This window comes from Alligator mississippiensis, chromosome 2 (genome assembly GCF_030867095.1).
Source record: "Alligator mississippiensis isolate rAllMis1 chromosome 2, rAllMis1, whole genome shotgun sequence".
Taxonomy (NCBI): domain Eukaryota; kingdom Metazoa; phylum Chordata; order Crocodylia; family Alligatoridae; genus Alligator; species Alligator mississippiensis.
In genome coordinates this window covers 23,373,800-23,396,407 of record NC_081825.1, presented here as the reverse complement: position 1 = coordinate 23,396,407, position 22,608 = coordinate 23,373,800, and the positions used below count along the sequence as shown (strand labels likewise).

General features: G+C 43.2%; 1 protein-coding gene across 1 annotated transcript in view; it reads left to right on the top strand.

The window, feature by feature from the left end:
• CPZ (carboxypeptidase Z) overlaps positions 1-15,306 on the top strand; it is a 68,491-nt gene extending 53,185 nt beyond the window's left edge. Inside the window, exons 10-11 of the mRNA XM_006264209.4 lie at positions 7,102-7,201; positions 14,822-15,306. Of these exons, the coding sequence (XP_006264271.1) occupies positions 7,102-7,201; positions 14,822-15,186 (465 nt within the window). The 3' untranslated portion in view covers positions 15,187-15,306. The remainder of the gene's footprint in view (positions 1-7,101; positions 7,202-14,821) is intronic.
• The last annotated feature ends 7,302 nt before the right edge of the window (positions 15,307-22,608 follow it).

Genomic DNA, 22,608 nt, shown 5'->3' with positions numbered 1-22,608 from the left:
ACTACACTTCTGTGCCTTCATAGAAGAACTGAACCTCATGCAGCATAAGTAGACTTAGAAACTTAGGGTGTTTATACATGTGATCCAGAAGTGTGTGTGGCGGGGGAGGGAGGGCACTTCGAGAGCCACTTTAATTAAAGCGCCCAGAGTGTATCATAGTCTTGTATCATAGTCCCTGTGTTTCAAAATGGCGGCAGGGGTGCTTTATATAAAGCTCATCAAACGAGAAACTGGAGGCTCCCAGAGCACAGTAATTACCACACGCAGCAGATTTGGTTAATCAAGTCTGCTCCAATGCATTGTAATTAGTGTGCCAGAGCAGCCTCCCTAATTGTGTATAGACACCCTTAGATGCTGCAGGGACAGCACTGAATCACTTCCAGGCATGTGTAGGAGGCACAGACTTTGTTGTGTAGGGCAGGACTGTTGTCATATAAGAGCTTGAATCATGTACACATGACTCAGGCCATTACATGAGGTGATATAGAATGCTGTTGGGTGATTTAGATACTTAGCACCTGTTCACCAGGGCACCTGAGGGGAAAACCAGGAGTAATGGCCACAAACTCCTGGAAGATCAATTCAGGCTCAACATTAGGGAAAACTTCTTCACAGTCCGGGTGTTCAGACTGTGGAATAAGCTCCCTCCAGAGGTGGTGCAATCGCCTTCCCTGGAAATCTTCAAGAGGAGACTAGATGGTTCATCTTGCTGGGGTCACCTGACACCCAGTTATCTTTCCTGCTTGGTGCAGGGGGCTGGACCCGATGATCTTCCGAGGTCCTTTCCGGCCTTACAGTCTATGAAACTTAGAAACTGTGTAAGTGTCGTTTGTTCATCTCAGGGAAACAGAATTCTACCCTATGAGCCAGATTCTTTTCTGCTTATTACATTGACTTAGACATGTCAGTACAATTCTGTTCGACACTGCTCATGCCCCTTAAAAAACTGAGCATATAAAAGATGTGTGGGTCTTCCTCCTCACTGCTTCTTGGGGCTCAAGCTTAATGATAAAATGATGGGCTGTGTCCACATGGGTGTTGACATTTGTTTCCCTGGGGACAACTAGCAGCAGCATACCTTGTTGTCCCCAGGTAATACCTTTGCCATGAACCCTCTGGTGCACAACAGGTCACCGCAGGTGGGGTAGGGGAGGCTGGGGCCAGCACTGGGCTGGCCTCAGCTGCCTTAACTGGGGTTCTGGGGGGCTCCTGGGACTGCAGAAGTGGCAATCCTACCACTCAGATCTGGCTGGGAACCAGAGTCTGGATATTCAGGGGTCAAAAAACGAACAGCTGAATGTGCAGCATGTGGCACCACTGATGTGTCTGCAGCACCATGTACCACATGGCTGCACTCATCTGGAAGTAGCCATGGTGATCCAAAACAGATCTTTAAGAGTTTTTCAAATACTTGAATAGGGTAGAATAGAATTGATTCATAGATTCATAGATGTTAGGGTCAGAAGGGACCTCAATAGATCATCAAGTCCAACCCCCTGCATAGGCAGGAAAGAGTGCTGGGTTTAGATGACCCCAACTAGATGCCTATCTAACCTCCTCTTGAAGACCCCCAGGGTAGGGGAGAGCACCACCTCCCTTGGGAGCCCGTTCCAGACCTTGGCCACTCTAACTGTGAAGAAGTTCTTCCTAATGTCTAGTCTAAATCTGCTCTCTGCTAGCTTATGGCCATTATTTCTTGTAACCCCCAGGGGCGCCTTGGTGAGTAAAGCCTCACCAATTCCCTTCTGTGCCCCTGTGATGAACTTATAGGCAGCCACAAGGTCGCCTCTCAACCTTCTCTTGCAGAGGCTGAAGAGGTCCAGGTGCCCTAGTCTCTCCTTATAGGGCTTGGCCTGCAAGCCCTTAACCATACGAGTGGCTCTTCTCTGGACCCTCTCCAGGTTATCCACATCCCTCTTGAAGTGTGGCGCCCAAAACTGCATGCAGTATTCCAATTGCGGTCTGACCAGCGCCCGATAGAGGGGAAGTATCACCTCCTTGGATCTGTTTGTCATGCATCTGCTGATGCACGATAAAGTGCAATTAGCTTTTCTGATGACTTCGTCACACAGACTACTCATGTTCATCTTGGAGTCCACTAGGACTCCAAGATCCCTTTCCACTTCCGTGTCTCCAAGCAGGTCATTTCCTAGGCAGTAGGTATGCTGGACATTTCTCCTCCCTAGGTGCAGCACTTTGCATTTCTCCTTGTTGAATTGCATTCTGTTGTTTTGTGCCCATATGTCCAACCTGACCAGGTCTGCTTGTAGTTGTTCCCTGCCTTCTGGTGTGTCCACTTCTCCCCACAGTTTTGTGTCATCTTCAAACTTGGACAGAGTACACTTCACTCCCTCGTCCAAGTCGCTGATGAAGACACTGAAGAGTATCAGACCAAGGACCGAGCCCTGCGGGACCCCACTGCCCACACCCTTCCAGGTTGATACTGACCCATCCACTACGACTCTCTGGGTGCAACCCTCTAGCCAATTTGCCACCCACCGGACTGTGTAGTCATCTAAGTCACAGCCTCTTAACTTGTTCACCAGTATGGGGTGGGATACCGTATCGAAGGCCTTCCTGAAGTCTAAGTAAACGACTTCAACCCCTACTCCTGCATCCAGGTGTTTTGTAACCTGGTCATAAAAAGAGACTAGATTAGTCAGGCACAATCTACCTGCTACTAACCCATGGTAGTTTCCCCTCAGCATAATTTTTCCTGCCGGGCTCTCACAAATGTGAGCCTTGATAATTTTTTCAAAGACTTTGCCAAGGATGGAGGTGAGACTGACTGGCCTATAGTTGCCTGGGTCCTCCTTCCTCCCCTTCTTGGAAATGGGGACCACATTGGCCCTTTTCCAGTCCTCCAGGACCTGGCCTGTGCACCATGAGTGTTCAGATATTCCCACCAGTGGCTGCACAATGACATCAGCCAGTGCCTTCACTACCCTCGGATGGAGCTCATCTGGGCCTGCTGACTTAAACGCATCCAGTTCCTCCAAGTGCCTCTGCACCATCTCAGGGTCTATGCTTGGTAGTCTGGTGCCCTGCTGCTGCCTCTCTACAATCCCAGTGAGAGACTTGTCTTGCCCCTCGCTTAGGAACACTGAGGCAAAGAACTCATTGAGGAGTTCAGCCTTGTCCCCCCTTTCCATCACCAACTGCTTATGCCCATTTAGTAGGGGTCCTATTCCACCCTGGGCCTTCCTTTTACTCCCTATATATCTAAAGAACAATTTTTTGTTATCCTTAACTTGGGATGCCATCCTCAGCTCCATGGTAGCTTTGGCCCGTCTAACTGCCTCCCTACAAGCGCGAGCAGAGAAGGTATACTTCTCTTTAGTAATCTCTCCCTGTTTCCACTTTTTATACGCCCCGCTTTTAGCCCGTAGACTGCTCTGCATTTCCCTGGTCAGCCAAGGAAGCCTCTTGGCCCCTTTCCCCCTTTATCCCTGCATCGAGATCGTCTCCCTCTGTGCCCGAAGGATCATTTCCTTAAGGCACAGCCACCCTTCCTGGCCTCCCAACTCTTCAAAACTCTTACTCTGCAGTGCGTCCTTGACTAAACGCCTGAGTTAATTGAAGTCAGCTTTCCTAAAGTCTATCACTTTCACCCTACTAGTTACCTTACCCACCCGGCGTCTTATGGTGAATTCTATTATTAGGTGATCACTGTCCCCCAGATGGCTACCGATCTGGAGGTCCTCTACCATGTCATCCCCCGTTGCCAATACCAGGTCCAGTAAGGCATTCCCCCTAGTGGGACCGTGTACCTCCTGTGTCAGATGGAGGTCCTGTACGCAGGATAGGAACGTGCGTGAATGGTGGGACTTTGCTGTCTGCGTTTCCCAGCAGATGTCTGGGTAGTTTAGGTCCCCCATGACTACCGCCTCCCTAGTTTTTATGGTCTCCAAGAGCTGCCTCAGGAGCCCCAAATCTAGTTCTTTCCCTTGGTGTGGGGGTCTGTAGCAGACCCCTACCACCAAATCTCTTTCTTCTTGACTTCCATGTAACCTAACCCACAATCGTTCTACTTTCTCCTCCTCCGATTCCGTTTTGATAAGGGTCGATGTATATCGCTCATTGACATAGAGCGCCACCCCTCCCCCTCTCTTTCCCACTCTATCTTTTCTGTACAGCTTATAACCCTCAATGTGTACCGCCCAGTCGTGGGAAGGATCCCACCAGGTTTCTGTTAGCCCTACTAAGTCGTAGGTGTTTTCTGCAAGCAGGAGTGCTAGTTCATCCTGCTTGCACCCCATGCTCCTAGCATTAGTGTATAGGCACTTGAGCCCTGTGACTGGCGCCTTTGTTGCCCCCCCGGCTCTGATGCCCAAAGGGCCCTTTATTGCTTACCTGCTTATTGCTTACCTGTGGTGTACTGCTGGCTGCCCCATGGATTGCAGGTTCCTGATGTTCTCCTAAATTGCACTTAGATGCTTACATAGATGGAAGAGGATTTGGCCCAAAATATGTATGTGCACGCCGAGTCCACTGTGCTTGAATTCTTTAGAAAACATTTATGAAAAAGGTGGGTGGGTTGTCATTTTCCTGCCAGTTTTTGTGACTTAGTCTTGAGGCTGATGAAGGCAAGTCACAACAGAGAATTTTGGAGGAACTCAAGGAAGATGTAAAGAAATCTCATATGGACACTTGACTTGGCTAAATCCTATTTCATTGCAGCTTTTGGTTCTTATGCATAGCATATAATTCAGTTCCTGACACACAAGTGTACATATATCCACTATGTTCACTAGGGATTTGTGCTGGACAGGTCAGTAAGTAATGGCATATGTTCTTTCAAGTATGTACACAAGGCCAGGTAAATCCTGAAATTTTAATTGGAGAAAATCTATGACTGGTTGGTGTCAGAAACTTGAGGAGGAGGAGGTACCTCCTATAGCTCAGTCCTTAGGACATCCAAAAAGCCAGAGCCTTAATTGATTCAACCTTTGCAGGGTAGTCTAATGTGCCTAGGTTGAACCAGTCTGTAACAGCACAGATGTTCCCTCTGGACTGAGAAAATGCAAGGCACATGCCTGCAATTACTGAGGCCAGGTGTCGAGGGGTGCTAGAGCGCGCCCTCAGCTGCAGGGAAGCTGTGTTGGTGGGATGTGGCCAGTCCAGGCTGAACAGGCCAGAGAGGATGGGGAGGGCAGACTTGACTGCAGTCCTCCAGGAGCAGTGGGGTAGGGGGGAGAATAACCCCCCTCCCTGCCCCCTCTGCCTTAGGGGCCATGGTGGCCTGCTGCTGCAGCAGTGAGGGAGGAGTGCCAAGGCAGAACCAGCTCAGGTCCCTGCCAGTAGGACAGGGAGGGGGGAATGAAACCCTTCTTTGGCTAGACCCCGTCTCTGCTGGCCCTGCTCTGGCTGAGGAGCAGAAGAGCAGGGCCAGCCCTGCTGGACTGGGGCAGAGAGCCCAGCCCAGAGAGCATGCCAAGATGCTTGGAGATGCTGGTTTAAATTTAACCAGGAAGGGGTCTGGGACAGACTTTGCATAAACTGGTTTGAGCCAAATCAGTTAAGTCTGATACTACATTCAACCAGGTTTATCTCAGACCAGTTTTGTTATTTTGAAACTGGTTTATGAGCACCGAATGTCTGTTCTGTTACAGGTTTAAACCTGTTTCTGATCATTTAAACCAGTTTTTGTGCAATGTCTGTCCCTAGCCAAAGCAGCAATGACTTTCCCATTGTTCTCCATTCATTTTATCCAATTAATAGTGAATTAAAGGTGCAGTGTGTCAACTTCAGCCGGAGAAGGGACTAAGTAACACCTAAGTTTGCTCTGGTGATTAAAGCACTTTGCCGTAAAGCAGGAATTGCAGGTTTACCCCTCCTCAGGAAGCACGTGTTGAAGATGTGGCTAGAACTTGGGTTTCTTGGATGAATGACCTAACCACAAGGTTATTGCCCCACTGCTTCCTCCTTTTTCTTTAGGTAAGTATGGGTGGAAGGTGATTCCATCTTCTCACAATCCAAAAATGAGTAAGTTTTAATAACTACAGTTAAATGGTTACGTATGTGCCATTTACTTGCATAAAGTGACATATAATTTAATTATTAGATGCCTAATAGGTGAAATATGATCATGCCTCTGTCCTTATGATAGCTTAGTTTAATTTCTAAAGAAAACCAGTTCAGATAAGCATCTGCTCCATGAACTTTTGGATGACTCACTGAAACATACGGGTATAGGTTCATTCAGCAGTTACAAATACCTTGCTGACAACAGGTATGTGATTACAGAAACTTAAGGCAGGACTCTTTCTTTTAGCCATTAGCAGATCAGCTTTCTGTCATGCCTTATTCTGATAGACTACATAGCAATTTAAAGTTGTTAGGAGGATTTGTATAGACTTTTTAAGCAACCTCTTGTTTCTTGTGGTAAATATCATCATTCAGTAAAGACTACAATACAGACCACCAAACTCCTTTTATTTTATAGCTGTCTGATGAAAATGAGTTTGAGTGAATCCAAATGGAGCTGGATTAAATCCATATATATTGCCCTTGAAGCCTTTGAGATGTAAAGATTTTTATAGTGTGAGATACTGTAGAAGTCTATGTTGGAAAAGCCTTTTGAGTGAATGCAGAACAGTAAGCAAAACTACTCTCTAGATAAGGCTGACTGAATTACTCCTGATAAGGAGTACGTCTGCCATAACCAATTAAAACTTTTCCCATTCTGATACATACCAGATTATCTGATGTGTGCACAAATCTATTTGGTTTAACAGGCAAAAGTTACACTCATCTTCATAAGCACTGACCTCATTGAAATAAGTCCCAAATGATGGGGGTCAGAGCCCACAAGAGTATTGTGTTTATGGAAGCAAAATAAACCCAACAATGGTGAAGGAAATTTAGGGCACAACATGAAGTAAATATTCAAGCCCTCCTTTGGTTTGAATATTCAAGAATGAGGAATATGATCCGAAGAGGTTGTATGTGGACCCATACATCACATCTTTAGATAGCCAAATTACCAGTTCATGGAGACTATTTTCTTTTTATCTCTGCCTAGGGATTTTCTTGCAGGAAGAGGCTTGGATGCAAAGAATTATGTGATTTAACTCCTTGCTTTTTTTTTTTTTCTTGTAGGTCCACCGTGGGATAAAGGGAATTGTATCTGACAAACTTGGCAATCCAATAAAAAATGCCCGAATTTCAGTGCGAGGCATCAGGCATGATATTACCACAGGTAATTTGTTGTTGTTTGTCTGTTTCTCGTATGATGGTGACGGTCTGCACTATGTAGCTGAATGTATATGCAATTCTCACTTAGGCAGAACATTCAATGTTGATTTCGAGATTTGGCTGCATGAGTGTAATTCGAAAATTACATGGGAAATAATAAGTCAAAACCTGCTTTACATATACGTACACAGATGGGGTGGGATACAAAAACCAACAAGCTCACGAGTAAGTCCACAATTCTGTCATAGCATAATTTAGAGGAAACTGAGCCTCATGGTGTGCCCTCCTCCTCAGTCAGAAAGGAGAACATATAGGATTCAGGGAAATGTAGATCAGCTGGGGACCTTGCCCAATAGAAAAGAATGAGGCATTAGCTCTTCAAAATATAACTCCTACGTTACAGTGCTCCCTCATAGGGAAATGTACTTTGTAAGGTTACGGTTTAGCTGCTGTAAGCATGCAGCAAGCCTGTTTAGTAACTTGTCCATGAATATTGCTATTTCCTTACAACTCTACCATGCAATTTGCTAAAAATTACCATACTGGAATCATAGCCTCATGCGTAAGTGCAAGAAGTCTTTGCAGAAACTTCCTATCAAATGTCTTGCTAACTAATATGGCATTTTATTCACATGGAACAACAAGCCTCACTCTCATTTTAGTTCCCCTTTGGGTTTGTGTCAGTGTGGGCACAGTTAGCATACATGTGCCTCATATATACAACTTGGAAATTTTTGCTTAGCTATGTGTTGGGGCAGCTCGGGCATGCTAAGCCTCCTCATGCTCTCAAGGACCAGCAAAGTGACTGCACACTTCCCTCAGTTTCCTCAAACCACCAGTGGTAGTGAGGCAGAGCCACAGCTGCAGCTGACTCATCTTAGCATTTGTTAGAACTTAACAGCTATTTTATAAAGGCATTTGATACTCTCCCCCCACCCCCCACCCCAAGTTTGGTTTCTGGTCTTTTCCAGTGTTCCAAGGAAGAAAGAAGAGACCAAAAGGGAGAACTCCCTTGGACTCCCTCTCCTATGTTCACTATAAAGCAAGGCAAAGGCAAAGGCACACAACAATTGCAGATGGGGGACTCCAACTCTGACCCTCCTACTGGGGCTTGATGCCCTTTATAGGCAGACACAGTGGATGCCTCTTCCACATCTGGGAACGTCATATCATTAAGTGCTCCACTTCACCAGGGAACTGGCTGAAATTGCATGCTCTCAGTGCATGGTTGTCATGGGAGACTTTAACTACCTGAACATCTCATGGGAAGAGCACTTCGCGAAATCCAGTCAGTCACAAAGCTTCCTTGTGCGCGTGGACAAGCTCTACCTGACTCAAGAAGTCTATGGGCCAACAAAACGTAAAGCATTGCTGGACCTGGTACTGGCCAAAGGGGATGACATAGTCAGTGACCTAAGAATCAGTGGAAAGCTGGGTGATAGTGACCATGATCTAATCACCTTTACTATCCATTGCAAAGCTGGTAAGTCAGTCAGCAATACAGAAGTCCTCAACTTCAGGAAAGCTGACTTTGACGAACTCAGGAGGCTTGTTGTCGAGACCCAAAGGGACCACAACTTGGTAGGAAGAGGAGTCCAAGAGGAGTGGTTGCTCCGCAAGGGAGCAATCTTGCCAGCACAAGGGATGGCTATCCGTTCTCAGAGGAAGGGTAGCAAAAGGGTTCAGTAACCTCCTTGGCTCAGCAGGGAACTTGAGGACCTCCTATGCCTCAAAAGAGAGACTTATAAAGGATAGAAGGTTGGAATAACCACCAAGGAGGAGTACTCAGCACTGTCCATATCTGCAGAGAGTGGATCAAGAAAGCCAAGGCTGCAACCAAGCTCCATCTGGCTTCACATATCAAGGATAACAAAAAGTCCTTTTTTCAGATATGTAGGGAGTTGAAAAAAAAAGCAAGGGTAACATTGGACCCCTGCTGAACCAAATGGGACAACTGATAACCAACACCCAGGAAAAAGCCAACTTGCTTAATGGGTACTTCACGCTGGTCTTTCATCAGCCCAAAGGGACTGCTTTGCCTTGCATGATGCAGGATGGCCAAGGTGAGGTCGTATTTATACCCAGCATTGGTGTAGACCTTGTAAAAGATCACCTTGAGAGGCTGGACACCTTCAAGTCAGGTGGTCCTGACAGATCACACTCTAGAGTACTCAAGGAGCTGCCAGGTGTCATAGCCCAACCATTGACAAAAATATTGAAAATTCATGGTGCTCAAGTGAAGTACCTGAAGAGTGGAAGAAGGCCAATGTGGTCCCCATCTTCAAGAAAGGGCAGAAAGTAGACTCCAGGAATTACAGGCCAATCAGCTTGACTTCAATCCTCGGTAAGATTCTGGAGAAAATTATCAAAGAGAGCCTTCTTGATAAGCTGGCTGATGGCAACATCCTGAGGGACAGCCAGCACAGGTTTGTCGTGAGTAGGTCTTACCTGACCAATCTCATCTCCTTCTATGACCAGGTGACATATCACCTGGACAAGGGAGAAGAGATTGACATCATATATCTGGACTTTAAAAAAGCCTTTGATCTGGTGTCCCATGATCTCCTCATGGAAAAATTGGCCAACTGTGACCTCGGCTACACCACAGTCTGATGGCTGGGAAATTGGCTCCGAGGTCAGATCCAGAGAGTCAATGGTAGCAAATCGTTATGGTGCTCCATGACCAGTGTTGTCTGCCAAGACTCTGTCCTTTGACCGGTTCTCTTTAACATCTTTATCAACGATGTGGACATTGGTGTCAGAAGTGCACTGTCCAAGTTCGCTGATGACATTTAGTTTTGAGTCCACACCTGAGGATAGGTTAGTGATCCATGCTGATTTGGATAAGCTTAGGAATTGGGTGGATATAAACCTGATGATGTTCAATACCAAAAAGTGTAAGGTACTCCACTGGGGGGGCGGGAACCCCATAGCACGCTTATAGGCTCGGCAGTGCTACGCTCGTTATCACCATGGCTGAAAGAGACTTTGGGGTCATGACTGACCACAAGATGAACATGAGCCACCAGTGTGATGTTGCAGCTGGTAAAGCAAATAAAGCTCTGGCTTGCATCCATAGATGCTTCTCAAGTAAATCTCAGGATGTCATCCTCCTGCTGTACTCGGCTTTAGTGAGGCTGCAGCTGGAGTACTGCATCCAATCTTGGGCTCCACAATTTAAGAAGGATGTTGAGAAGCTTGAGAGAGTCCAGAGGAGAGCCACACACATGATCAGAGGGAAAGAGAATAGGCCTTATGAAGAGAGGCTGAGAGCCATGGGACTCTTCAGCCTAGAAAAGTGCAGTCTCAGGGGTGACCTGGTAGCTGCCTATGAGTACGTAAGGGGTGTGCATCAGAATCTGGGGGAACATCTGTTCACCAGAGCGTCCCAAGGGATAACAAGGACCAACAGTCATAAACTCCTCCATGACCATTTTAGGCTGGACATAAGGAAAAACTTCTTTACTGTCTGAGCCCCCAAGGCCTGCAATAGACTCCCTCCAGAAGTGGTGCAGGCACCTACTCTGGACTCTTTCAAGAAATGTTTGGATGCTTATCTTGCTGGGATCCTTTGACCCCAGCTGACTTCCTGCCTCTGGGGCTGGGGGCTGGACTTAATGATCTTCAAGGTCCCTTCCAGCCCTAATGTCTATGAAATCTATGAAATCTTCCCATAAATTAAGACACATAAGACTCAAGCTGCATCTCTTGAAGCAATCCAAAAAAGGCTCTCTAATTACAAGGAGGAGAGGTCAGGCAGGTTGGAACTGAGTAGTTCACCTTCTAGAATTGCACAGCTAAGTCCAGTTTCAGAGAGGCCAAAGAAGCTGATCCCAAAGTCTCCAGTAATAAGAGGTTCCTACTTGACAGCATGATAATTTATACCAACAATCTCAGTCTAAACTCCCAGACAGAGGCATCCTGAACTCATCACCTCAAACACTAAGTGTCCCTTACAGCTCTAAGACTCATTATCAGCCTCAGAGCAGGGGAAGGGATGAACCATCTGCATCATTGAGTTTGAAGGATGGTAGCAAAGAAATGAAAGCTAAGAAGATAAAGGATTAGCAGCTGGCACAAACACCACATCAACAGAAATCCAAGTACTGGCCTCAGTGCTTACCTAACAAACACCCTTGGCACTGAAAGGAGATTTGCCTTTGAGAAGTCACCTGTTTCTTTCCTCTCAGCAATGGCACTGATATCACTAGAAATGCTTTGTTCCCTGGAGGATGTTTTCTCCTTTCATTCACTGGGCCACACTTTTTTGGGTTCATAAAGCTCACTTTCCTGACTGTCTGAAACAATACTCTGCCAGGTACTCCAGAAGCAGATACTATGGAGGATTACAAAACTAGGAATTCATGGGACCATCTGCAACCTGGCCAATATCGATGCAACATACCTCCTTGACCATTTTGGCCCAGGTGGGGCACAGCATCCCACTGGTATCAGTGACACTCAGTCAGTTGTCTCCACTAAGGGCAGGAGAACCCACTCGTGCTTTCCACACAACTGATGAGACTGAAGTGACAGAACAGGACTGGATGGCGCTTTAGCGTCTATACGTGACTAAATATCACTCTTCTTTTCCCCCTACTATAACACACAACCATCATCCTCAATTTCAATAGACAATGGAATTAATAGGAGGCAGAAACAGACTTGGTAGGAATATATATTTGTCACAGGAGAGATTCCCCCTTGAATCAGACCATGCTAAATGTGATACTTGCATATCCAGCCATGTTGCTGCAAACTTTCCTCACTTTTGATGCCATATGCTTGCATGTACATAATCTACATACATGATGCTGCTTGTGATATTTACCTGAGGCCTCCACAGCTGAACCTGCAGTTAGTGTACTCAACTCAACATCAAATGAGTAAAGCAGTATTAGGGCCTTGTTGCACCTTATGCTGTGAGCTGCACAAATGTAGATCGGCGTTAGTGCTAGCTTGGAGTGTGGAGCAGTCACATCCTTGGTCTAGAAACCTTTTTTGACTGTCCCCTGCACAGTTGTTTGTCACTAGAAGCCTGGTGAGCAGAGCAGGACTAAGAGCTGTAGCTGTGAGTTGCCACTAGAGGGCTGGTGATCCAGGACAGGCTTCTATCCCTGTTCTATAGGCAGGGGTGTGAGTGATCCTGGGATAGTGGAGGGTTTGAACTTGGGTGGCACATCTGTGAGGAGTAGCCACCTGTTAATGGAAAAGGAGCTGCATAGTGTGGATCAGAGATAATCCTGCCTTGGAGTGGCATAACTTTGAGCTGCATAATGAGTGCTTAAAAACACTTTAAGGTGCTAATGTGTGGACAATCTAGGGGTAAAAACTCCATAAGCTGCCCCAAAGTACTTTGTAGATAGCAGATATGGTGCATAGAACTATACTACTCCCAGTCAACCCACAAATCCATTTAACTTTTTACCACAAACCAAGGACAAGCTCCAGGTATCATTACCACTGCCATTGACATTGTGGGTGCTGGTTGGATGAGTACCATGAAATAAACATAATCATGACACATCTAGGACATCCTAGCAGAGAGCAGGAAATGATTCAAAAGGAAAAAAAAAAACTGTTCTTCTAAGTGGAAGACTTTTCTTTATGGGCAGCCCACTGCAATCTGGTGTTTGAACATACCCCCATCTGCAAGGTACTACATTACTTACTGCACTTCAGATATTCCAGATATTCCTGTTTCAGTCAGGGTCTGTCTTGCAAAAGTATCAGCATACCATGTCTGATACAATCACTTTCTATCATGCATCTGATGGTATCCGAGTTTCTCAAGGCTTGATGAACAATTATCAACTGCTCATAGAACCTATGCTGGGTTAAAAGCTGAATAACATCTTCCTGAAGCTTATAGAGCCCCATTATAAACCCCATGTAGGACATTTAAAATGCAACTATTACTCCTTGTGCTACTGTTACTGTTGGATATACATTAGAGCTGTCCAACATGGGCCCTATTTGATTTGGATTCGGATGTTTGAAAAGAGGGGTGCAGATAGTGCTGCATGTAATTACATTACATTACGTTACATTACACTACAAAGTACTATTTCTTTCTAGTTAAACTAGAGGTTTTACTAATATGTTAGGATCCTAGCACTCTACTATTCAGTTCAAAGTAAAATTAAATATAATTTTAATGGAATTGCTAGATTGCAATAAAATAGCCAATACAGTCAAAATATATTGTTTCATTAGTCTCGTATAGTTAAATGTACATCTCTTATTCAGATACATAAAACAAAATCTAGCCTTCTTGAGCATCTTGACAGTGCCTCCAATACTTTGCTATTAATCATTTCTACACCTGAGTTAACATTATCCCACCTGAGTTAAGGTTTTTAGCTAGAGCTAAAAACAGAATGCAGGGCTGTAAAACAGGACATAAACATTACCAAGAATGGCAAAATGACAGCAAAGTAGCAGAAGAAAGGATAGTTTGAATAGTAGAACATCAAGATCATTAAAAAGGCGAAAAGGCCCTTAATACTTGTGGACTGAAGACAGTAGAAAGCAGACAGATTTTAATGTGTCATGAAGTCAATTGACTACCTCAGTGCTGAAGGAATAGAAATACCACTGTTCCTCCCACCCAGTTGCTTTTAAGAGTAGATGGAACAGGAATCAAAGGGTACAGCACCGCTGCACCTCTTTGGATCTGCCCCTGCTATAGAGTTTGTAACGATTTTCCCCCATGCACATATGGAAAGTATTTTCCAAATATACCTAGGACACACTATATAGGAATCAGATGTAAAAGAGTACATTATAATCTAGTCAGTAATTTGCAGGAGTTGTAAAGTTCTGAGCATTTAAAGTACAATCTTGCCTTCACTGCAGTCAGTGAGAATTTGGCTATCAGTTTTAATAGGAATGTGATAAAACCCCAGAAGTGAAAAATATCATACATGTGCGTTAAGATCGTGCTCTGGAGCTGGTGATTGTCAGTGAAACAGTTCATGAAACCAGAGTATTATATAACATAGCAGACACTACACCAAATCATCTGGGGGAAAAATAAAGACCTAGAAGTTGAGGAGATACAAAATTGGAGATGATGCAAATTTGAGGGGCTGATAGAAGACTCATGCATAACAATGACTTCGACATAACACTGACACAATTAAACCCTTTGGATTAAACCCTTAAAGATTTAACATCAACATAAAAACTATATTGGTAGATAAAGGAAATTGTGATATTAAATCTCATTTTAGGGTAGACCAGAATCTGATGTGCCTGAAATCTCTTTTCATTTCAATTAAAAATATAGGCATATAGATATCCGTCATAAAATAAGATGCATTAATTTAATTGCAAAACCACATGTTCAAAATTCAGCAAACCAAGTTATTTCTATTATGTAAAGGTCAAACATCCACAGCTAGATGGTTTTCTTTAAAAGAATGAAACATCTAATATACTGAACTCATTTCAAAAGTTGGGCTCCTGCTGGGTGCTGAGATCTTCTGAGTCTTTATATATCAGTCTTTATATGATTACTGCTAACACATATATGTATATGTGTATATATTAACATTTGGAAAATATGAATGCAGCTTGAGAAAGAATTAAGCTATCCAGTTTGTTTTTCTTTTTTTTTTAGCTGATGATGGTGACTATTGGAGACTCCTCCCTCCAGGAACATACATAATCAGTGCCCATGCTGTTGGATACAGCAAAGTGATAAAAAAGGTCACTCTGCCTGTCAAGATGAAAAGGGCAGGGCGGGTAGATTTTGTCCTACGACCTTCAGAATTCTGGCCAAATAAATTTCTCCGTAGGCCCATGGAAGCCATGCGTGATCAATATGACCCACTGGAACATTTTGATCCTCATGCCCAACATGCACAGCCGGGACAAAGAAATGAAAGAGGAGACCTTACACGGAATAAAGAGAGGCCTTGGTGGTGGTCTTATTTCAGTTCTCTAGGTCAGCATAAACCTATGTGGTTGCTTAAGCGTAATTAAGTCATAATATTATTCCCTCACTTTATTAAGTTACTGTTCCATCAAAGCCCTTCTGCCTTGTTTGCTAATGGCAATATTTAAATCTGTTTAATTTGAAAATATAATGTTAATTCAACCTCACTTTCTGTATTTTTTTTATTCTTTCTTCACACAAATGCCTATATTCAAGCATTTTTATATATTAAACAATTAGCATGCATTTGTTCAAAGGCTAGGTTCCATGCAGTTTTTTCATAGTAATGTGCTGTCCTTATGCCCATGAAATTAATCATCAAATTAATAATTTATTAGGTTCTAAAGTACCTGCAGGAATACATTTTCATACGTGTCTTAACACATTCATTATTGCAACTGAAAACTCCCTTTCGAAAAAGCTTTTTTTCTTTATACATTATTTCGGCATATTAAGCTTAGTACATTAAGTCTTCCAATGTACTTTTCAATGATTAATGGGGAAAATAAACCCTTCAGTTGATATCAGTATTAATTTGCAAAATAACTCTCAGAAATGTGAAATATGGAAAGAAGAAATCTGCCTTTGAATCAGCAAAAAGGTAGCAGGATGAGTGGCTTAGGAAAAATCTTTTAATAAGGAACCACTGGCTGTCTATACACATGCTCTGGGGATAGCGGGGGGCAGGGGGCAAGGCTTTAATTAGAGTGACTCCAAGAGCTGCTCTAATTAAAGTGCCTGGAAAGTCTCGTGTATCAGCATCCCTGCACTTCAAAATGGCGGTATGGGTGCTTTATCTAAAGATCATTTGGCAAGGTGTAGATAAAACACCCCCACTGCCATTTTGAAGCATGGGGATTCTGGTACATGAGACACGGAGCCTAGCTGAAGCACGGTAACTACCACACTCCAGCAGACTTGATTAACTGAGCAAGTTTCAATGCGCTGTAATTACACCACATCAAAGCAGTCTCTGCGCTTGTGTATAGGCACCTTTTGAAGTAAAATTTTCCCAAATTCTATTTGAAAATTCAGTACTTGATTTCTCTGTGCCTACAGCACACAAGGACCTGTACAGTATTTAAAAATATAATAATAATAGTTTAAAAAGTGATGGTGGCCAGATTGTTATAGGCTTCCTTAGATTGAATAGTGCCCAATATTAGCAGTAGTCCCATTGAAATCAATGAGAATGCTTGGAAACTAAAGTATTCATCCACTGACCCTAATCAAATTTAATTGCTACAGTATGCTTGTACTGTAGTTTTGAAATGTGTAGGAAGAAAAACCTGAAAGAAAACTAATTCATGGGGAATTTAGATTCAGAAGTGGCATGCCATAATGGGGGGTAAGTTAGTAGTATGTCATTTAAAACAAACAAGCAAGCAGAGTCTATTTCCAAATTAAAAATACCCCATTGCTCTAAAAAGCTGAGAAAAGGCTTATAAACCATTAGTGTCAGCTGTGAACTATAAAAAGTGTTTTCAAAAGCAACCATCTTGAAGTCAGAACACTGCCCTAACTGCTTAGTATTAGTTGCTTATTTTCTCTCTGGCAGCCTCACTCCTTTATAAAGATACTATTTTAAAATAGATTCCCCAGGTTTTGCCAGGGCTATCACGGTAGGTCTGACCCAACTGTAGTGCAAGCAGCACAACAAGCAGGCTAGAAAATCCACTTCCTTCCTTGAGTCCTTCCCTGAAAGGACAAACAGGAAGAAGAAAATGCAACTTTATATTTTGCCTGGAAATACTGTACTGCAAAGAAACACCTTTGTGGGGAGGTTTCAAAATGCCTTCTAAATTAGATCAGGTGTAGGATAAAATAAATATAATCTTCCCTGAGTGTACTGCTCATCTGGGCTAAAATTATGAGTTTTCAGCTGGGAAGAAAGCAGAATCAAATCCTCTTATGTTTCATAAATTGCTGTCCACATATTATGGTACCCCAAGAGTTCAAAACATTCTCAATGAATTCTTGAATCAAGTACAAAAAATTAGGAAGAGTTGACACCTGTCTTGCTGATATTGCAGTACTTCCCAGTTTAAACAAACCCATAAATTAAATTAAAAATATCTTTTTCACTCTAAAATCTGTGAACCCTATCAGTCTTTTCTGACAAAGTGGGCATGCTGAAACTAGCTGATTTAAATAAGATTGCATGATATTCAAGTTTTCTCAGTTGAGCAAGCCAGTGACTCAGTTTAGAATATTTTCAATTAGATGCTAGAAATGATGATTCAAAGTACTCACTGTTTAATTGTCCTTTGGCCATAATGGTATAAGGGTCCTCTTGTAAGGATATAGTTAGCTCCTTCCTTTCAGCACTAGAAAGAGATGTCACATTCATGTTTCTCTGATTCTGTTGAGAGAAAAAAAAAGACCGGTTTCATTTGAAGATGGAAGAAAGAAATTATTTTTCCAAGTGACACCAAAAAGCTATTTCAGATTAGATTACATTTAAGAAATCTTTATAAGGGATTTAGTGAGTAAACAAAAGAAGCATATCAATGACAAAGTTCAGGACAATTACGAAGTGTATCACCTTTTCATTTTTTCTTTAACATTAACAGATTTAGCATTATACTAGTGGAGGAAGGATAGTTTTGAGTCTGGGTTGCTCTATGAAGATCTAAGTTCAGTGCTCGGTTTAATCAGGGCCATCTTGAAGATTCCCTTGGGCAAGCCAGTTAGTCCTCAGTTCAGCAAATTATTGAAGTATGTGCCTAAATGGATTGCTATGTAGGGCTAGCCCTAGGCATGTTTATGTGCTCTGCTGAAACAGGACTTAATCTCACTTGTAATGTAGGAGTTACGATATTTCTGTCCTTGGTCCATCTTGTTCAATTAGATTATAAGCATTTGGGGCACAGACCATCTCTTACTCTGTATGTGCTGTCAGGCCAAGGTGAAACTGGTTTGGGGAGCCTGTAGGAAATACTATAATAACCCCAACGTTTGTAAGCGATGACAAGCTCACTTAAGCTCCAGTTCAGGAAAGCTCTTCAGCGCTAGTTTAGTGGTAGTTAAAGATATGCTTATGAGCTTTCTGATATACTAACAGAATTAAGCATAATTAAGCATGCTTTTTAGTACTTTGCTGAATTCAAGGCTCATTCAACAAACTTAAAATTTAGGAACAATGGAAAAAAGTGAAAAGCAGTGAAAGTTAGGAAACAGCCTTCTTCCTGCTTAAAGCACAAGTTTCAGACTTGGCTTATCTCTTTTTCTACCAAGTCAGAACCCCTTTCAAGTGTGAATGGTCTCCCAGGGAGACTGTATTGTTAGCTGAAACACCACACAGGAGGATTGTTTGCCTTTTATGTGAATTATAGTACATGTTAGTTTGGCTCCTTATCCTTTTAAGTCAGAGCCTACATAATTTCTTTTCAATTACCTTCCAACCACATAATGAACATTATTGACCTATGTTTTTGGAGCATCCTCTTTAAATAATTCATTTCCTAGTCTCCATGTTCATTTCAAAGGGGCTCTTCTCTGCCATGTAGTCAAAAAAACTTTTTGTACACTGCTTCTGAGTTAACAGACAATTTTAATTGCTGAAGGTGTAAGAGGCACTCCTAAAGAACGTTACTAATGTATTAGCAAATGATGTCCTCAATGAAGGCACAGTATCCAGATCTAATTCATAGCATTAAGAAGGTAAAGAACAGATGTTATATTTACAGTTTCTCTTTCAGTTATACAGCAGAGAAAAAGTAAGAATAAATAAAAATTGCTGGAGGTAAACAATTAAGACAACTGGCAAAATCCTAGTACTCTAAATAACCTCTGGCTCTTGAACCAACATGCAAAAAGGCATAAGGAGTTGCCTTCATTTTATTTTCCTTGTGCAGGATGTGGCCACAATTATGGTCCTTTCTATCAGGATTATTTCTAATTTTTAACTCATTTGTTTCCCAATGGAAAATGCATAAAAGGTCAAGAGACTAGGGACAAGGTCCAGGCCTTACCTCCTGTTTTGCTATGTGCCTTCAGTGCAGAACCAGGCTCCCTCTCAGCTGTTCTTTTGGCTCAGAATTGACTGCACAATGTCCTCACTTCTTTTGGGATTGAAGGTGAGGTGGAGGGAGGAAGAAGTTACCTCCACATATTCTATTCTCTAGCTTGATGGTTACAGCACTTTCATAAGACCTATGGGTATGACTTATGTGTCCAAGTCAATGTCAAAACCCCCAGGACTCGGGTATTTGCATCAATGATTTTTTTTTTCCAGTTTTTGGTAATCTATTAGTTAACTATTAGACTTCTATTTACCAATCTACTCATATCTGTGCTGTTGTATAGAGAAAAAATGTAATTTTGCAGGTGCATTCAATGTTTACTGTAGACCGATATTCAAAACAATATTAAATTTCGGCCAAAATCAGCAATAACATTTTAAGGTCATCATAAAATGATAATTTATATTCCAGTTACACAAGTAACAAGATGTGCTTAACGAGAAGACTGATAAAACCTACATAAAGTAGATTTAAAAAGTGACTTCAGCACTTACTGTTTGCTTTATTTATCTTTAACTGGGAATAAAGAGAAGTTTTGTCAGCAGAAAATAAAATTTCATAGATTAAAATCACAGTTAAATTTGCAGCAGTGTAATGGCAAATCAAAGTCCTACCAGTTCAAACAAAAACCATAAATTGAATAACTTTAATAATAACCATAAATTGAATAGCTTTAATGTTGACAGGGAGTAGTATTTCACAACATAATGATATTATAGCAAAATAGGTATTTTAACCATATAATCCATTATTCAAATGAATGTGCTAAGTCATATACTTGTTGCAATGTTTTGTTACATCACAGTTTCAAAATCAAATTATACAATAATTCATAATGACTAAAAAAGTCAGACTGCATGCATGAAGTCTTCAATGTATTGTAAAAGTAAATCACTGAGAAAGAGACTAGCATACACACTCACAGAAAAAATATACATGGCACATTTTATATGCAAATGTACCTGGAATACAGAAACAACATAGTAGCACTGGAGATATAAATATGAAGGGAAGAGGCAGTCTATGATGTAGGCAGTCATGCAGCTAGGATGGGGCCGGTGGGCCACTAGCCCAGGGCGTGGATGAAAGGGAGTGCCAGTATGGTCCCCTCCTTCCAGGTGTCTGCCATGGTAGTGCAGCTGTGCACTGTCCTTGTTCAGTCATTGGAGCCCGAGGAGGCCATGCTGCACCCAACAATATATCTGGGAGAGGGGGCAGGCGGCAGGAGGTGAAATGATGCCCTGCCAGAGGCTTTCCTATTGGAGGCCCAGCTCTGCACCAAGGGACCGGGGTCAGGAGAGAATGGGGCTCCAGGAGGGGAGCCCACACTGCTGCCTGTTTCTCAAGCAGGAGCATCCACATCAGAAGCATCCACTGCTGAAGGGAGTGAGCCCTGTAAGATAAGACTCTCCTCTCCTCCCACCACTTCCAGCCCCCACCGCTGCTCTCCAGTGGTCAGCATAATCCCTGCTGTTGCATCCCTATGACTCTATAATGCATCTTATACTAGGCAAGGAGACTAAGACACGGTTGTCCTAAACTAAAAGTAAGTTTATTGAACCCTAACACGTACAACTGTAATTAGAACTGGAGTAGCATTAGCAGTTAAAAATGTTAGGTTTGTAGCTAGTCAAAGCCGATGCTCACCATGCTGTAATGTTGCAAATGCAACTTCGTTGGTTGATCAGGCCATGAAGTCTTGTTTGCGGTTCCTGCTTCCCACATCTTATGTCAAGACAGGATCTTGGATTGGTGACAGGATCTCTTCAGACTTTCTTCAGGAGTCTTCCAAAGGGTATGCTCTCTCACCTCTCTGTATATACCATATAGCTTGCATTTGTTAATACATAAAATTAGCTTAAGTCTTCCTCCTAATGCATATTAATTGTCTTCCTTCCATTTACCTGATATGGTTACCTTTAACTGGAATTTTCTATTCTGAGGGAATCTTTTCATCCTTAGGTGGGGGTAGGTTTTGCTCTGACTGTTCCTCTTTTGCCCAGACCATATTTATTCAAATTAGTTAGCCAACTTCCCAATTCATTTTAAGTCAGAGACAGTGTTTTTCCATGTGCTCCTTTCGGTGTATATCTCAGCCATAATTCAAGCTAGGCATGCAGCTTGAGCTAAGCACTAAGGTCAAACCCAGGCCTGAAGGCCTCTGGGTTGCAACACTACCTCCTTCTCCTCCACTTTGCCTTGGGCCCTGAAACTGCTCTCTACACTTCTGAGTGTAGGCCTTTTTGTTACAAATGGGGGAACTGTGGGCCAGCACCCACACTGAGCATTAGGGCTCTGCAAAATTTCACCGGCAGTATTGTTTTGATGCTGTTTTGACTCATTTTGAGCTTGAAACAGTGAAATTGAAATGAAACAGAGAGCTTCAAAACAGCTTCAAAATTAAATGAGGCAAGTCAAAACATTTCGAAATTTTTGAAATGTTTCAAGTTTCAAAGCTCAGGCTGGGCTTGCCTGCAGGGAAATAGAAACTAAAATAAGGAGAGGGAAGGGGAAGTGGGACGGGGGGGGGGGGGGCGGGGGGCAGGAAGGAGTACTCTCATTATTGACTGTGTAGCTGGGCAGTGACTATCATCCTTCCCTGAGGTCCCTTCCAATCCCAGTGCTCTGGGGGAGGGATGGAAAAACTGCATAAAAGGCAGCATTGTTTGAACTGCCCTGCTTTCTGCCTTGGTGTCAGTTACTGTGCTGTGTTGCCCATCGGTTTTGTCCATCAGCAGCTAGAGGTGCAGGGCCCCAAAACCCAGACTCCCCCTGCAGTTTTCACCCCCCTGTGTCCCAAGACAGACACAGTCCCACAAGAACCCATGTCATGAGTTTTGCCTGTCAGCAGCTAGAGGTGCAGGGCCCCAGAACCCAGAAGCCCCTGCACTTATCTCTTTGACACCCAACAGGCTTTGTGGCCTCAGCAGAGACTAGCATGCCTGCAGCTTTCACCCTGCTGTAGCTTAACACACACAGTGTCATCCATGTCACGAGTTTTGCTTGTCCACAGCTTGAGGTGCACTTTCCCCAAAACCCTTGAACCTATCTCCTTGAAACATAGGAGGCTTTGTGGCCCCAGCAGGGGCTAGCATGCTTGCAGGTTTGACCCCACTGTGGCTTAGCACATACATGTGACATGAGTTTTGCTTTCAAGATTTTGAGGTGCAGTTTCCCCCAAACCTCTGCACCTATCTCCTTGAAGCTTAGCAAACTTTATTCCCTCAGAAGGGGCTACCATTCCTGCAAGTTTCATCCAAATTAGGCCAGAAATGACATAGTTATAGGATGTTTTGAGCTTCCCCATTATAGCCTATGGGCAAAACTCGAAACAGCATTGAGAGAGTCCAGAGGAGGGCCATTCACATGATCAGGAGGCAGCAGGGCAAGCCCTATGAGGAGAGGCTATGGGACCTGAACCTGTTCAGCCTCCACAAAAGAAGG